The sequence below is a fragment of the Bufo gargarizans genome, chromosome 3 (genome assembly GCF_014858855.1).
Source record: "Bufo gargarizans isolate SCDJY-AF-19 chromosome 3, ASM1485885v1, whole genome shotgun sequence".
NCBI lineage: Eukaryota > Metazoa > Chordata > Amphibia > Anura > Bufonidae > Bufo > Bufo gargarizans.
Genome location: NC_058082.1, coordinates 484441527 through 484454269, shown reverse-complemented (window position 1 = coordinate 484454269; position 12743 = coordinate 484441527). Strand labels below are relative to the sequence as shown.

At 44.3% G+C, this 12743-nt stretch overlaps 1 protein-coding gene across 1 annotated transcript in view; it reads right to left on the bottom strand.

Moving 5' to 3' along the window:
- The window catches only part of LOC122932446 (huntingtin-interacting protein 1-like), a 133715-nt gene that overhangs the window by 20900 nt on the left and 100072 nt on the right, over positions 1-12743 (bottom strand). The window contains exons 20-22 of the mRNA XM_044286848.1: positions 9040-9129; positions 5802-5938; positions 3237-3347 (exon numbers count right to left, since the gene is read on the bottom strand). Coding sequence (XP_044142783.1) covers positions 3237-3347; positions 5802-5938; positions 9040-9129 — 338 coding nt within the window. The remainder of the gene's footprint in view (positions 1-3236; positions 3348-5801; positions 5939-9039; positions 9130-12743) is intronic.

Below are 12743 nucleotides of genomic sequence, written 5' to 3'. Positions count from 1 at the left end.
ACTTTGCGGATAAGCTCTTGAAAGTCTGTCTTGTCACACTGTTAGGGCTCATGCACATGACCGTATATATTTTGCCGTCCGCAAAACACGGATCCACAAAAAAATACGGATGACGTCCGTGTGCATTCCGGATTTTGCAGAATGGAACAGCTGGGCCCTAATAGAACAGTCCTATCCTTGTCCGTAATGCGGACAATAATAGGACATGTTCTATTTGTTTGCAGAACGGACATACTTTTTTGTGTGGACCCATATGTTCCACATACGGTCCACAACAAAAACCAGAATGGACATGGAAAGAAAATATGTTCGGTCGTGTGCATGAGCCCTTAATTGCTTCTGAATGATTGGAGTAGCAGAGCTGTTTTTGTCATTGTCATGTCCACTGTGGTTTTACATAGGACTGTAGGTGAACTGACTGTATTAGCTTGAGTATCACAGTGGACATAGGACAAAAACTCCTCATACAATGACAGTAGCTTTCGGCTTGAGAGTGCATGTGTTTACAAAGAGGAAAGATGCACTTTACCAGACCCAAGGATTGGGGCAATTATTGGGAACAAATACTCCTATGAATGTTTCCTATGTTCTCGATAATTGCCCAGTGTAAGGGCGCCTTCACATGATGCAGATTTTGTTGCAGAATTTTCTGCGACTGAAAATCAGTTCCATTCACTGAAATAGGGCAGCAAGCACACGGATTTCTGCAAATTCCAATCAGGTGAATGGAACTGATTTTCATTTGCCTAAAATTCTGCAACAAAATCGGCAGCGTATGAAGGCGCCCTAAGGCTGCCCTGGCAGTGAGATCTGCGCATGGTTCATACCTGGTATTGTCACCGGCACCCGGCATATGTTATATGTTTCAAATAGCCTATACAAGCGGGGCCCGGTAATCAGCAGTGAGCTGCATGCGGATTTCAATGCCAGGGCCACAATGTGTAGGGGCAGCCTAAACGGTACTGACAATCACTGGATAAATGGGCGGTAATCTTATCTTTCATGTGACACATAAAAACATAGGGGGGGATTTAACAAACTGGTGTAAAGTAGAACTGGCTTAGTTGCTCATAGCAACCAATCCAATTCCACCTTTTATTTTCCAAAGGAGCAGTCAAAAACGAAAGGTGGAATCTGATTGGTTGCTATGGGCAACTAAGCTAGTTCTACAGTTTGATAAATGACCCCCATTGTTCTTGGTGTAACACTGTGTATGGTAAAGTACTGGAGGGGTGTATATCTCACCCAGAGTGCTTAGATGGGTGACGTAAAAGAATCCAGGAAAGCTGGTTTGCTGAGGCGCTTTTATATAAAGTCTCTTATGGGCATGGATTTTGATAGAATGATGGGTAAGTTGGTAGAAGGATCTGCCATTCCCTCCCACTCCAGTACAACTTTTCCCCTAGCCTGAGGCATACCTAGGTGTAGCTTCTGGGCTCCTTACTGCGGGGATAAAGACAGGGCTGAGAGCATAATCTGCGGCAGTATCACACTGCCAGATCATTGCTAACGAGCGTTACTACAAACACCCGTTAGCAATCATCTGGCAGCAGCTTATCTCCATTGGAACAAAGGCTGTCATCTAAAGTGTGTGTATGGGCATCCAAAGAGCAGTGGTGGTTTCAGCTCTGCTACATTTTTATTGCTACACTAATGGCAGCAAGCATTACTGTGAAAGACAACCAGCTGTAGTAAAATACAGATCTAATCTAAACCAAACAAGTGCTCCTCTCTGTTTGTCTTACAAAAGTCATAAAGCAAGACATGTTTTTGGCAGACTGAGAATGTGGCTGCAGAACGAATTTTGGGTCTCCGTTCCCGATATAGGTTCGAGCCTAGTGATATGCCCCCATTGTCTATGATGAGAAAACTGCTTCTCTAAATAAAATATTGTGTAGACTGGATAAACAAAAGCATTCATCGGCATTCTTATATTGGCATTTAAAAAAAAAAAGTTCAGCAAGTCCCATCAGAAAACCTGACCGTACACCTTCAAAACAAATGAACTTAGGCGGGTTTCACACTAGCACTTTTATATCCGACAGGCTGTTCTCTGCCGGATCAATCTGCATTCAGTTATTGCTACAAGCTACAGCGTCGCAGTCCGGCCCCATTAACTACAATGGGGACCGGCGAGATCGGGTTGCAACCCGGCAGATATGCCAAGAATCGGCCAGACGAAAACAGATGCATGCTCAGGAACATCTCCAAGTGTGTGCATTTTTGGCATCTGTATGACATGTCAATCAAACAGGACTGTCTAAGAAAGGTATAGTTATACACCAATGGCATCCTCTCGAGGCCTCATGCACACGGCCATTGCCGTTATGCGGTCCACAAAACAGACACAAATAGAACATGTTCTAAAATTTATGGAACAGCCACAGATGACATCCGAGTGCTGACGCATGTTTTGCGGCCCCATAGAAATGAATGGGTCCACGTGCGATCCACACAAAATGCGAATCAGACGCAGACTCAAACTACGATTGTGTACGTGAGGCCTAAGAGCTACCATTATGAACATTTATGTTGTTTTTTTTTTTTGGTGTCTTCAGATCGATCCAAATGTGCCCAGTTATTTGGAAAGTTCTACAGCCAAGATCTTTCTCTATGGTCTAAAAAAGGGTGGAAACCATGTCAGAAGTATTCAAAAAGAATACCCTTTTGCCATAGAAGGCGATGGAAACTGTACAAAACATGGCGATAACTGAGTCTAGGGGCTAGTTTACACAAGCATAATACATGGATCTTCATTATGATTGCAATGTCCAGCCAGATCACAGGTCTAACGATCCGAACTAAAAGCTTCAGAGATCCTTATGATGCTGTTAGTTCGGGTCAGGCCTTGTGGACAAGGATTATGTTTGTATGAAACCAGTCTAGGAGAACACATCTGAGTGAGAGAGGATTTTCAGTTTTTTAATGAATGACTAACATCTATTGGAGACTATTACCCTTAGTGGATGTCTATAACCATAGTAGAGTGTATATCTGTCTACTGCTTGGGCTCCATGCACATAGATTGTGTCAACCATTTATGAATATTAGGTTCGGGTTATCTAAGAATTCTGTTATGGATTCCGCTATCACGCACCATAAGTTCCATAGTAGCGGAATCCATAACAGAATTCTTAGATAACCCGAACCTTGTACGCTGAACTTAAAAACCACAAGTTGGCCCAACCCTAATGAATATGCACCAACTGTGTATCACTCCTCTTGCATTTTCTTACCTCAATTCTGGAGGCAGCGGTTTCAACGGCTGCGGCAGTGGCTGCCATCTCCTTCTCCACCAGATCTCCCAGCTCCTCCTCTTTAATATCAAGCGATGGGGGTCGCAGCTCCTGAACGACACCAATTAAATAATGTCACTTGCCCAGATCACTCCATATACATCCCCCTTGCAGTCACCACAAGGTCTACTTGGCTTTGGCATGAAAACTCCTGTGGCATTGCTGATTAGCACTGAAACTGTAAATTGCTCCTTTTCCTATAAACTCAACAAGGATAATGAAGCCGAGCCAACAAAATAAATAAATGATGGAAATGTCACAATTACCGTAACATGATTTTTTTTTTGCAGCCGGGACCTGAAGCTTTTGGCAGAAAAATTCTGATTAAAGTAGGTCATGTCGCCAGAGGACCAAGTGTAATTAGACCTGATTACTAATGACTGCACAAACACTCCGCTTAATCAATCTTTCACGTCCCTTCGGGTTCATATCTATAATTAATACTGTGCAATGTGCAACTATATGAATCACTATTTTAAGGAAATAAAAACTGCATTTCATTCTAAAAGGAAACAAGACTAGGTTTTTCAATTTATAGAATACATTTCTACCCTCCCTGGAAAATGCCAAGATTATTTCCTCCCACACTCCAAAGACTTACTGATAGGGAATATAGATTGTGAGCTTCATTGGGGACAGCCCGATGCTAAGTGCTGCAGAATATAGTAGCGCTATAGAAGTGCATAAAATAAATAAATATTCTGCGCTTTCCACGCAACGCAGGCCCCATAGAAATGAATGGGGATGCGTGAAAATGGGGATGCAAGCAAGTGCAGATGCAATGCGATTCTCACGCATGGTTTCTAGGAGATGTTAGTAAATTGATAAAAGTCAATTTACTGTATTATTTTCCCTTATAACATGGTTACAAAGGAATATAATAGCATTCTTAATACAGAATGCTTACTAAAATGTTGCTTGAGGGGTTAAAAAAACATTAACTCACCTCATCCTGTTCGCGCAGCCGGCAGCGTCTTCTTTCTTCATCTTTCAGGACCTGCAAAAGGACTTTGATGACACAATCACGCTCACCACGTAGTGACGGCAACGCAGGTCCTGCTGAATCTTCATTCAGCAGGATCTGCGCTGACATCACCATGCTAACCGCGTGGTGAGCGCGCTTACGTCAAAGGTCCTTTTGCAGGTCCTGAAAGATGAAGATGATGCCGGCTGCGCGGACAAGTGGATAAGGTGAGTTAATGTTTTTTTATTTTTTAACCCCTCAAGCAACATTTTACTTAGTATTCTGTATACAGAATGCTATTATTTTCCCTTATAACCATTTTATAAGGGAAAATAATAAAATGACACCTAACCCAAACCCGAACTTTAGTGAAGAAGTCCGGGTACCACATTCAGTTTTTTCTCACGCGCGTACAAAACGCATTGCAGTCGCGCGGAAAAAATATGAACATCAGAACGCAATCGCAGTAAAAACTGACAGCAATTGCGTGCCTACTCGCGCGGTTTTCCCGCAATGCACACGCGATGCATCCGGAGCAAATCCGGGACGCCCGTGTGAAAGAGGCCTTACCCTGCTTTCACACCTGAGCGTTTCTCAAACGCGCGTTTTTGTCGCGCGTTTTTATGCGTGTTTTTTTGTAATAGTAAACGCGCGTTTGATGCGCGTTTGTGTGATTGACTGCAGTGTCCTATGGCCACAAACACGCGTCAAAACGCCCCAAAGAAGCTCAAGTACATGATTATGCGTCAGGCGTTTTACAGCGCGATCGTACGCGCTGTAAAACGCCCAGGTGAGAACCATTCCCATAGGGAAGCATTGATTTTCATGTGTTGAGCGTTTTACAGCGCGTTTGAACGCGCTGTAAAAACGCTCAGGTGTGAACTTAGGGTAAGGGAAAGATCTGCACCTGTTCTGTATAAGACAATGGGGGCATATCCTAGCGATATGCCCCATTGTCCATGATGAGACAACCCCTTTAAAGAGGTCCTTAATCATCTCAGACAATGATGGCAATGATGTGCCTGCACATGCCCGGCTATCCTTCGGTCACTTTGGGGGGTTTGTTCTGGAGATAGTGACTCTTTGTGGCATATCCTAGAAATACGCTAATGTCTGAAATTTAATAACCCATTTAAAAGGGGGTGATCTAACCCAATGAATCTTTAAAAAAAAACATAGCACCTTACCAATCCCCAGCTGCTCCTGTGCCAACACTACCGTGGTCCCCTGCCTGTCACCGCTCAACAGGCTCCAGCGATGACACGTGACCACTGCAGCCAATCATTAGCCTCAGCGGCCACCTCAATGCAGTCATCACACCACATTTTCATTGGAGCCTAGTAAACAGAGACTGGCGGGGACCAAATAAGCACCGTCATGGAGAGGCTGGGGATCGGAAAGGCTAGTTTCACTACACTGGTTCATTTTGACCATTGGCAGCTGATTTTAAAAAATGTATAGGGTTGACAGCCCTCTTGAACCCAAAACTGGACCATCTCATCTCAGCATATCTGGTATTAACAATGATGTGCGTAGATTACCTGAGCAATATCAGCAATGTGCTTTAGCATGGCAGTAATCTGGCTACAGTCTGCTTCGCTCTCCATGGCTTTGTTCTTCAGGGCGGAGAGATAGGTCAAAGCTTCAGTACCACATGTACGACAACTATCACATAGCTCTGGTAAGAAGAACATAGCGTTATATAAGGATACGGCTACTGGCTGCTACCATGCTGTGTAAACAGGCATCTGCTGCCCAGAAACCAAGACTCTGTATGGGGACGAGCAATCAAAGTAGCAATTTAGTTCATACATTTACATATGGGAATGACTAGGGAAATATCCTAAAATGGTAAAAGCCCCAACCCAGAGAGACAGTCTTCTATACCCGATAAATAAAAATATACTTAATAGTAATAGAATAACACCAGTTGGTATTTAAAAGGGTTGTCCTTTCGTGTGGCACCCTTTCCAAAGTTGATCTGATTGTGAGGGTCTGGCCGGTGGATCTCACAGCACTACATTTCCCCTTGCAGGTAGAAGTATTATTATTATGCACTCCTCAAGACTTACGCTGGGTTCAGACCTGAGCGTTCGCGATGGAGCGCTCTGTGCGCGATTGAACAGGCGTTTGCAATCGCGCAGACAGAGACAAGCGAACGCCCATTGTCGCGCGTTCCCGCTGAAGTCTATGTACGGGAACGCGCAACAAGACGCCCCAAAGAAGCTCATGTACTTCTTGGGGCGTCGGGCGTTTTACAGCGCGATCGTACGCGCTGTAAAACGCTCAGGTGAGAACCATTCCCATAGGGAATCATTGGCTCTTGCCTGTTGAGCGTTTTACAGCGTGTAGGAACGCGCTGTAAAATGCTCAGGTGTGAACCCAGCCTTAGGCCTCTTTCACACGACCGTTTTTTTTTTCCGTTTTGCGGGCTGTTTTTTGCGGTCCGTATACGGTCCGTATACGGAACCATTCATTTCAATGGTTCCGCAAAAAAAACTGAATGTACTCCGTGTGCATTCCGTTTCCGTATTTCCGTTTTTCCGTTCCGTTTAAAGATAGAACATGTCCTATATTTGGCCGCAAATCACGTTCCGTGGCTCCATTAAAGTCTATGGGTCCGCAGAAAAACGGAATGCATACGGAAATGCATCCGTATGTCTTCCGTATCCGTTCCGTTTTTTGCGGAATCATCTATTGAAAATGTTATGCCCAGCCCAATTTTTAATATGAAATTACTGTATACTGTATTTGCCATACGGAAAAACGGAACGGAACAACGGAACGGAAACGGAACCACAACGGAAGCAAAAAACGGAACAACGGATCCGTGAAAAACGGACCGCAAAACACTGAAATGGACATACTGTCGTGTGAAAGAGGCCTTAAGGTCTTGCAAGTCTAGAAAGAAGCAGGTGCTGCTAAGATCTGCAGATAATCAAATTTTCAAGCACCTCGTTCCAATTTAATTGGGAAGGACATAAAAGACAGATTGAAAGCAAAGTTTTTTTTGCGATGCCACTTGTTTGTCGATGTGCCAGTTATCGCCAACTGTTACAAAAGGGGGACAGAATCCTTGAAGTGAGAGACCTTGGTTTGTCACTCCGGCAGAACGCTACAGGCCTAGGCCAAGATGTCAGCACTGTTCACTGTTGCGTGCCCCGGTGGCTGGGACTTAAAGACTGGACAGTGTAAAAATCTGCCAGATTTATCACAGTGGCTACTGCTGGATTATAGATCTGGTGCACCTAGACGAGCCCAAGGAAAATAATAAATCTATGGCCGCTTTCACATGACCATATGGAGATCTGTGTGTATTCCGACTCCGGAATAACACAGATTCCGGATGATATACCATCGAGGTGGTCATCAGTATTGAATCAGTAATTTATCTGGATGTACAAAGTTCGTGTGCATTCGCAATAGTAAATCTGCCCCACAGTCTGAAACTTTTATTTAGCAGTGATACCTTTTTCATTTGGGGAAAAACAAAAACAGCAATATCAGAACTGTTCCTTTGAACACCATACCAAAAAAAAAAAACATTGTGTAAAGCATTACTGTGTTTTTCTCTAGAGCTGTATTCACAATTCTGTAGGCTTCAGAGCTGAAATCTCCCAGCATTCCCTGCTTCACTATGACGTTCTTGTGATAGGTAAGGGCACTTTGACACTAGTGTTTTTCTTTTCCGGCATAGAGTTCCGTCCTAGGGGCTCCATACCGGAAAAGAACTGATCAGTTTTATCCCCATGCATTCTGAATGGATAGTATCAGGATGTCTTCAGTTCAGTCTTTTTGACTGTTCAGGACGGAGATAATACTGCAGCATGCTACGGTTTTATCTCTGGCTAAAAATCCAGAACACTTGCCGGAATGCCGGAATTTTTTTTCCATAGGAATGTACTAGTGCCGGATCCAGCATTAAAAATACCGCAATGCCGGATCCGTCCTTCTGGTATGCGCATGCGTAGACCGAAAAAAAATGTGAAAAATATAAATGCCGGATCCGTTTTTCCCGAATGACACCGGAGAGACGGATCCGGCATTTCAATGCATTTGTCAGACGGATCAGGATCCTGATCCGTCTGACAAATGCCATCAGTTTGCATATGTTTTGACAGATCTGTCGCCGGAACTGCCTGCCGGATTCCTCTGCCGCAAGTGTGAAAGTACCCTAAGGCAATGTATTTACAGTGTTACTAAATGTTTCATGATAGTTTATATAACAGGGTTTAAATATAAATATATTCTAGTTTTGCCTGTCTATAGAGTATAACCAGTTTTAATTAAAGGGGTTGTCTCACTTCAGCAAATGGCATTTATCATGTAGAGAAAGTTAATACCCGGCACTCACTAATGTATTGTGATTGTCCATGTTGCTTCCTTTGCTGGCATGATTAATTTTTCCATTACATTATGCCCTGCACATATCCAGGAGTTATGACTACCCTGAAATCCAGCAGCGTATATACGAGGTGGCCGGGATGGGAGCTAGTGCACATGCGTGCTTCCATGGTTCCGGTCACGAGAGGTCGGCACTTTTTCTTACAGTGTGCAAGCATGACCATCGCTGCTGGACCGCAGGGTAGTCGTAACCTCTGGATAATGCGATGAAAAAAATGAATCAAGCCAGCAAAGGAGGCAATATCAATACATCACAATACATTAGTGAGTGCCTTGTAGTAACTTTCTCTACATGATAAATGCCGTTTGCGGAAGTGACACAACCCCTTTAAGGTCCAGAGTAGATCACATCACATGAAACTTGGCATTACTCACTGTCAGATGTCCTGGTCTGGGCTCCTTGCATGATCACATCGCTTATTCTATGTGCAAACTGGACCAAATTTGGCAACAGAGAATTGACATCTACGAAAAGAATAGAATAAGTAGATAAATCTATAAAAGAAGAGTTGTCCTATATGATAATTATTGTCATCAAAGAAAATGGAGCAAGAGCACTGCTGCTCCATGAATTCATTCTCCTGAGGATAGGTGATAAATGTTGTTTGTGGGATTACCTCTTTATGGCCTTATGAATACGGCCATGAGGCCACTGTGCCCGTGTTGTGGACCGCAAAACATGGGCACCGGCTGCGTGAACTCCGCATCACGCTGAGTATCCGATTACTTAAATGGGTCCACGATCCGCAAAATGCGGTAAAAGATAGGACATGTCCTATCTTTTGCAGTGTGAAGGCACGGACATGGAAGCCCAAGGAAGGGGGCTGAGCCAGCACTAGGCTATTTTCGGAACTCCCATAGTGGTGAATTGAAGTGCGCTCTTGTTTATTCCTTTTTTTTTTTTTCTGGAGATAGGAGTGGGCCCCAGAGGTGGGCCCTGCACCTATCCGACACTGAAGCATATCTTAGTGATATACCATGAATGTATGAGATGGGCCAACTTCTTTAAAGGTGGACTTGTGTCTTCATTAATAGATATATACAATTCTGCAGATTCCCCTAGTATAGGCTGGACATCTACATAAGGACAATGCTGCCACCTTGTGGTTAAAGCCACGTATCACTATTTGGCCAATGTTTTTCAGTGAAAACCAGGAGCTGAACCTACAGAGAGAGAGAGATTTGTGCCTCTTCTGTGTTTCAGACCCACTCCTGGTTTTGGCCTACACATACTAATAAAAAAATACTAACAAAATGTCACCAAAGATAGTCATTTATAGGGATAGTTATAGAGATAGATGACTGAGAGCACCAACACTGTAATTACAAATCTATCTATCTGTCTATCCTAGAGCACATTATACAAGATTCTACATCACTTCTGGCACTCAGCTGATATGCATGTCCGTGCCGAGATAAACCAGAGTGTCGCTTTAAATATAAAGACATCAGGCGCAATGTAATAAAGGTCTATACCAGTTTTCTGATGTAGAAAAGTCTTGGTTTACGTCTTTTTGCCATTTTACGCCATAAAAATGGATGGGAAAGTGGGCATGGTTAGCTATGCTAATATGCTAATTAGTTGCACTCCAGATCTATCACAATGACTTTTTAAAAAGTTGCAAAAAAAATAAAAAATCACAATCTCACCGCAGTAGGTGCTGCAATAAAAATACTGGAGTAGCACTTCTGGACAAAAGTGATAAGGTTAAAGCAAAATGGACTTCATGAAGTCTCCTCGTGATAAATTTCCTCCCATACGTTCCTTTACTTATTTTATCCCTTATTTTGTCAGTGTAGAGTGGTCTATGGTGAAGCTTTCAGATCTGGCTTCATGGTGTGCACCTGATCTGCTGGCTGATTATTCTCGGTTGTATTGGTATGTATTATATTTAGGGTATGGCCACATAGTGTATCCTTTAACACTTACATACATGCATATACTCATCATTGTGGCCAATGGAAGTACAATAAGGCGTAAGAGAAATGGTGGATAGTGAGATGGGACTCAAGACAGGTGGTTTCAAGTTGTTTTTTTTTTACCTTTGTGATATCTTCTACAGATGGCATATTTACCTGATCCCCGCTGCTGGGTTCCAGCTCCTTTTCTGCCCCACTGGGTATCCAATCACTGGCCATAGCAGTAATGCGTCACACCACTGGGTCACGTGTGGCACGGGTGACATATCACCACTGCGCCCAGTGATTGGCTGCAACAGATGTTGATGCGGGGAGAGTCGACAGGACAGCAATGGAGCTGAAATCCAGAAGCAGGAAACGGATAACTATGATCACTGCCGTGGGTGCAACCAAATTGTAAGGTCAGTAAAAACATCATAATGGGGAACAACCCCTTGGAATCTACAAGGGATTCTGTAGAAGATTATAGTTTATAGAAGGGAGGATCCCCACAAACCCTGTACACAACTGCTCGGTCCTCTTCTCCCAAAACCCGCTTCTCCACCATTATAGAAGAAAAACTCTCCACTCTACTCTCCAGATCACATCTCACCACCTGTGCACTTGACCCAATCCCATCCCACCTCATCCCTAACCTCACCACAGTGTTTATCCCAGCCCTAACTCATCTCTTCAACCTATCACTAACCTCTGGTGTCTTCCCCTCTGCTTTTAAAGATGCTACTATTACACCCATCCTCAAAAAGCCTTCACTTGACCCATCTTCTTTGTCCAGTTATCGCCCGATATCACTTCTTCCGTATGCCTCAAAGCTACTTGAACAACATGTCCATTCTGAACTGTCCTCTCGCCTCTCCTCCTGCTCCCTCTTTGACTGCCTACAATCTGGCTTCCGACCCCACCACTCGACTGAGACTGCCTTCACCAAAGTCACCAATGACCTAACATCCAAAACCAAGAAACAATACTCTGTCCTCGTTCTCTGTGACCTGTCCTCTGCCTTCGACACTGTTGACCACTCCCTTCTGTTGCAAACTCTCTCATCTTTTGGCATCACTGACCTGGCCCTCTCCTGGATCACATCATACCTCACAGACCGGACGTTTAGCGTCTCCCACTCCCGCACCACCTCCTCGTCTCATGCCCTCTCTGTTGGTGTCCCGCAAGGCTCTGTCCTAGGACCCCTGCTCTTCTCTATCTACACTTTTGGCCTGGGACAGCTCATAGAGTCCCATGGCTTTCAGTATCACTCCTACGCTGACGACACACAAATCTACCTCTGTGGTCCAGACAACACCACCTTACTATCAAGAATCCCACAATGTATATCTTCTATGTCATCCTTCTTCGCCTTTTGCTTTCTAAAACTTAACATGGATAAAACAGAATTCATCATCTTTCCCCCATCTTGCTCAACCCCCCCAACAGACCTATCTATCACGATCAATTGCTGCACACTCTCCCCGGTCAACCAAGTCCGCTGCCTTGGAGTGACATTGGATTCTGCCCTCTCCTTCAGACTGCACATCCAAGCCCAGCCCTTTCCACCACCTGCCGCCTCCAACTCAAAAACATCTCCCGCATCCGTGCTTTCCTTAACTTTGAATCTGCGAAAATGCTTGTACATGCCCTCATCATCTCCATCCTAGACTACTGCAACACTCTCCTCTGTGGCCTTCCATCTAGCACTCTCGCACCCCTAAAAATCTATCCTCAACTCCGCTGCCCGACTAATCCACCTCTCACTCTATTACTCCTCTGCCAATCCCTTCACTGGCTCCCCATTGCCCAGCGAATTCACTTCAAAGTACTAACAAATACATACAAGGCCGTCCATAACCTGTCCCCTCCCTACATCTCTGAGCTACTTTCCTGATACACCCCCACACGCACTCTCCGATCCTCATAAGACCTCCTTCTCTCCTCTTATCGCCTCTTCCCACAATCGACTCCAAGATTTCTCCCGTGCATCCCCCATACTCTGGAACTCGCTACCCCAACATATCAGACTCTCACCTACAGTGGAATCCTTCAAAAGAAACCTGAAAACCCACCTCTTCAGATAAGCCTACAACCAGTGACCCTGCTGCCTCTATACCGCCACGACCAACTTCATCCGCACCTACTGTGTCCTTCTCCTATACCATGTAGATTGTAAG